Source organism: Musa acuminata, chromosome BXJ2-11 (genome assembly GCF_036884655.1).
Source record: "Musa acuminata AAA Group cultivar baxijiao chromosome BXJ2-11, Cavendish_Baxijiao_AAA, whole genome shotgun sequence".
NCBI classification, from domain to species: Eukaryota; Viridiplantae; Streptophyta; class Magnoliopsida; order Zingiberales; family Musaceae; genus Musa; species Musa acuminata.
In genome coordinates this window covers 26,703,272-26,707,951 of record NC_088348.1, presented here as the reverse complement: position 1 = coordinate 26,707,951, position 4,680 = coordinate 26,703,272, and the positions used below count along the sequence as shown (strand labels likewise).

General features: G+C 45.0%; 1 protein-coding gene across 1 annotated transcript; it reads left to right on the top strand.

Annotated features, from left to right (window-relative positions):
- The first annotated feature begins 219 nt into the window (after positions 1-219).
- LOC135626513 (translocase of chloroplast 101, chloroplastic-like) lies at positions 220-4,231 on the top strand. The gene is made up of 2 exons (XM_065131883.1): positions 220-362; positions 510-4,231. Exon 2 carries the CDS (start codon positions 517-519, stop codon positions 4,048-4,050), a length of 3,534 nt encoding a protein of 1,177 aa, XP_064987955.1. The 5' UTR covers positions 220-362; positions 510-516; the 3' UTR covers positions 4,051-4,231.
- The last annotated feature ends 449 nt before the right edge of the window (positions 4,232-4,680 follow it).

Sequence of the window (4,680 nt, the reverse complement as noted above, 5' to 3'; positions counted from 1 at the left end):
ATTTCCAAATGGTTTCTACCCGCTTCGGTACCAGAAGTTTCCCTATCGAAGCAGATGACGTGCGCATCATCCGACGGTCCCGAACCGATCCCCTCCGTCGAAAGCGACACCGTCTCTCTCTCTCCCCCGGCCTTTTGCTTCTGCAGTTGTATAGACCGTCCGATTCAAACCTCTTTGTATCCCATCCGTCGACCTTCTCTTGATCTTTATATACACGCACGCACACACGCAATCGTCGTCTTCTTTCGAGAGAGATTGCGCGAGCCCCCAGTCAAGGGATCCTCTCCCCGAAGAGAGAAAGGGAGAGACAGCGCGCCTGAAAGATATCGGCTTCCTTGACGAAGCGCAGTGTCGATCCTGAGGTTTGCTCCTCTCTTTCTTCTTTCTTTTGCGAAGTTTGGGTTTTTTTGTTTCGGTGGAACCCTAGAACTTGCTGCCGGCGGCTCGTTTCGAGTCGGAGATTTTGGTCTTTCTTGATCCTGATTTCGTTTCTGGCTCGGATGCCTTAGGTTTCTGATGGAAAACGGGGCGGGTGCTGCGAAAGATGAGTGCCGGCCGGGGCAGATGGGGCTGGAGATGGCGGCGGAAAATGGGGATTCGCAGCAGGAATTAGCGGGCGGCGCTGATGGCGGTCCTCCGAAATCGGAGGATGGATCGAAGGATTTGGGAGAAAATGAGGTCTTTGAGGAGGCGATGGAGCCCCCGCAGCACTCGGTTCATGATTCGCACGTTGGTATGGTGATTGAGCCTGAAGGGGTGGTTGAGCCGGCAGATCTACGGGTGGGTGAAAAGAATCTCGAAGTGGAAATGGTTGGTTCTGAGGGATACATTGATTCAACAGATGCTGCAGGACACGATCAGAGACCCGACGAGCAAGAAATGATCGGTCTTGTAAAGCTCGATGGGGCTCCTGGTGTTGAAGGTAATGGTCAGGAAGATTCAGTTTCTTTTCACAAGCTTGATGCGTCGACTGGTAGCCAGCATACTGATCAGAGTTCTGAAGAACAGGTGGCTGTTGAATCTGAGGAAGGGATGCCAGCTTGTGATGAGTCAGATGGTGAACTTGGAAAAGGGGAAGATGAAAAAGAGTTCATGCTTGGCAAATTAAATTCTGTGGTTCCAGATAGTAAGGATGGCAAAGGGATGGATGAAGTTACAAATGGATCTTCTGAGATTGTGAATGACAGGGAAATTACTGTCGGTGATGGCAACACGGAATTGGTTGGTAAGAAATCTGAGATTGAGGAGCCTGAGAGGGTGAGATTAGATGGGCTGGCTGATCTTCTTGATGAAGGTTCTGAAAATGGACAGTCCCTTGAAGTGACTTCTGATGAGTGTGGGGCAGATAATGATGCGGAATCACATCAGGTTTCGACACAACAGATGAAGGATATATCAGCTCAGTCATTAGCTGTTTCTGAAGAGCCGTCAAAAGTTCCCCAGCTGAAAGATAACAGTGCAGAAGATAACTATGGTTTTGCAACTAATGGACATGCTGCTGTGCAAAAAGAAGGTGGTAGCTTTGCAACTAATGGACATGCTACCATGGAAAAACAAGATGGATCATCCTGCTCTCATGTTACTAGTGCAGCTAATGATTCTTATGTAAAAGACGATAAGGCTGTCATGCATGAAACTACCAAGAAACTTCAAAAGGAATCTGTTGAAAATCTAGGCCATTTGAGTTCTACAAGTAGTGACAACAAGAAAAGTTCTAGCCCATCCGCATTGCCTTCAACTTTGAATCATGAGAACTCGGGAGGCCCTGGCTTGTCATCTCGTCCTGCTGGCCTTGGCTCCTCTGCTCCTTTACTGGAGCCTTCTGTCCGTTCTCTTCAGCAACCTAGGACTAATGGCTCTGCTCCACGGAGGGTCTCTCAGCCATCTGAAGAGCCACCAAATGATGATGGAGAGGAGAATGATGAGACACGCGAGAAGCTTCAGATGATTCGGGTTAAGTTTCTTCGTTTGGCTCATAGGCTTGGGCAAACACCTCATAATGTAGTAGTTGCCCAGGTTCTATACAGGCTAGGTCTGGCTGAACAGCTTAAGAGAAACACAAACCGGCCAGGTGTATTCAGCTTTGATCGGGCTAGTATTGTGGCAGAACAACTTGAGGCTGCTGGCCTGGAGACTCTGGACTTCTCTTGTACAATAATGGTCATTGGAAAAACAGGGGTTGGCAAGAGTGCTACCATCAATTCAATATTTGATGAAGTTAAGTTGCCAACGGATGCCTTCCAGGTGGGGACAAAGAAGGTCCAGGAAGTAGTGGGCATGGTTCAGGGGATCAAGGTTAGGGTTATTGACACTCCTGGTCTCTTCTCTTCCTCTTTGGATCAGAATCGAAACGAGAAAACACTTCATTCTGTCAAGAGGTTTATCAATAAGACTCCTCCAGATATTGTTCTTTACTTTGATCGGTTGGACATGCAGAGTAGGGATTATGGGGATGCTCCACTTCTGCGGACCATCACTGACATATTTGGAGCATCCATTTGGTTTAATGCAATTGTTGTTCTAACACATGCTGCTTCTGCTCCTCCAGATGGCCCAAATGGTAGTCCGTTGACTTATGAGATGTTTGTGACTCAGAGGTCTCATGTGGTTCAGCAAGCAATCCGACAAGCTGCCGGGGATGTACGGCTCATGAACCCAGTTTCCTTGGTCGAGAATCACTCTGCTTGTAGGATGAATAGGGCTGGCCAGAGAGTACTACCAAATGGCCAGGTTTGGAAACCACAGTTGCTGTTACTGTCATTTGCTTCCAAAATTTTGGCAGAGGCTAACATGCTCCTGAAGTTGCAGGATGGTCCTCCCGGTAGGACATTTGGTTCTCGTCCGAGAGTTCCTCCATTACCCTTTCTTTTGTCTTCTCTTCTACAGTCAAGACCCCCGCCTAAATTGCCAGAAGAACAACTTGGTGATGATGACAACTTGGATGAGGATTTGGGTGAGATATCTGATTCCGATGAGGGCTCAGATTATGATGAGTTGCCACCTTTTAAGCCTCTCACTAAGTCCCAAGTGGCAAAGCTGAGCAAAGCACAGAAGAAGGCATATTTTGAGGAACTAGATTATAGAGAAAGGCTCTTCTATAAGAAACAGTTGAAAGAGGAGAAGAGGCGCCGGAAACTCATGAAGAAAATGGCAGATATGGCTACGGATATACCAAATGAGCACACCAATGGGGATGTTGAAGAAGAAGCCAGTGGCCCTGCATCTGTGCCAGTACCTATGCCAGATTTTGTGCTTCCCAATTCTTTTGATTCGGATAATCCTACTCACCGTTATAGATTTCTGGATTCTTCCAGCCAATGGCTTGTCAGGCCTGTGCTAGATTCCCAGGGCTGGGATCATGATATTGGTTACGAAGGTTTGAATGTGGAAAGAGTATTTGTTATCAAAGATAAAATGCCACTATCAGTTTCTGGCCAGCTGACAAAGGATAAGAAGGAGTGCTCTCTCCAAATGGAGGTGGCAAGTTCAATCAAGCATAGTGAATCAAAATCCACTTCTTTATGTCTGGATATGCAGACTGTTGGGAAGGATGTTGCGTACACATTACGTGGTGACACAAGGTTTAAAAATTTCAGGCGGAACAATACAGCTGCAGGAGTTTCAGTAACCGTCCTTGGGGATTCATTGTCAGCTGGCCTGAAGTTTGAAGATAAGTTGATGATTAGCCAAAGACTTAGAGTACTCATGAGTGGAGGTGCTATGACAGGTAGAGGCGATGTAGCTTATGGGGGCCGTCTCGAGGCAACTTTAAGGGACAAAGATTATCCTATAAGACAGGCTCTGTCCACTCTTCAACTGTCTATTATGGATTGGCATGGAGACCTCACACTTGGTTGCAATGTTCAATCTCAACTCCCCTTGGACAGAGGAACTAATCTAATTGGTCATGCAAACTTGAGCAACAAAGGAACTGGTCAAATTGGTATTCGTTTGAATAGCTCAGAACATTTTCAAATAGTTTTGCTTGCCCTTTTTCCCATAATAAGGAATGTCCAGAAGATATTATTTAGTTCTTCTCAGTCTATGTAAGCTGTTGTCTAGGATGGGTAACACGATGAGTTGCTCAAGACTTGAAAGTGACTTTCGTCTTTACTTGTACTGCAAGTGAACTTGGTTTTCGAGTGGTATTTCTCTTTTTTCCTTGGATTTTGCTTTATGCCTGAAATAGAATGAATATCCTACTAGATATCCTAGTAGTTTCGCTGTATTAGATAGAGAAAGAGTTGCTCGAGGTTTGATTATGGCTTTATGAACTGATTTTTGTCAAATGATCATGATGAGTATACAATTTTGAGCAATAATTTCCTATGTTTCAGTCTTGGCTTGTTTTTTATTACTCAATTTCTACCATCTGCAGCTGATACATTCTTTTTTATCCCTGTGCTGATCCAGATTTATGTAGTCCTGTGTCCTAGACTTTCCCTTCGTTTGAGGTGGTTTGTACACTTTTTGAATTTCAAAAATTAACTACCATGATGCTTGAAATTGCACATAAAAAATGTAGGATCTTCTAAATTTAATCGGTTTTTCTTAGATATGTGAATCATTATGAACTGTAAATGGATATTTGTTCAGCTAGTTGTCTATTGACCACTTGGAGTTCAATTAAATCGGTTTTGGAATGTGTGATACTATTCTTGTAAACCAACGAGACTGATA

What these genes read in the sequence shown, in the direction of transcription:
- LOC135626513 (XM_065131883.1), top strand. Translation starts at nt 517, where the DNA reads ATGGAAAACGGGGCGGGTGCTGCGAAAGATGAGTGCCGGCCGGGGCAG.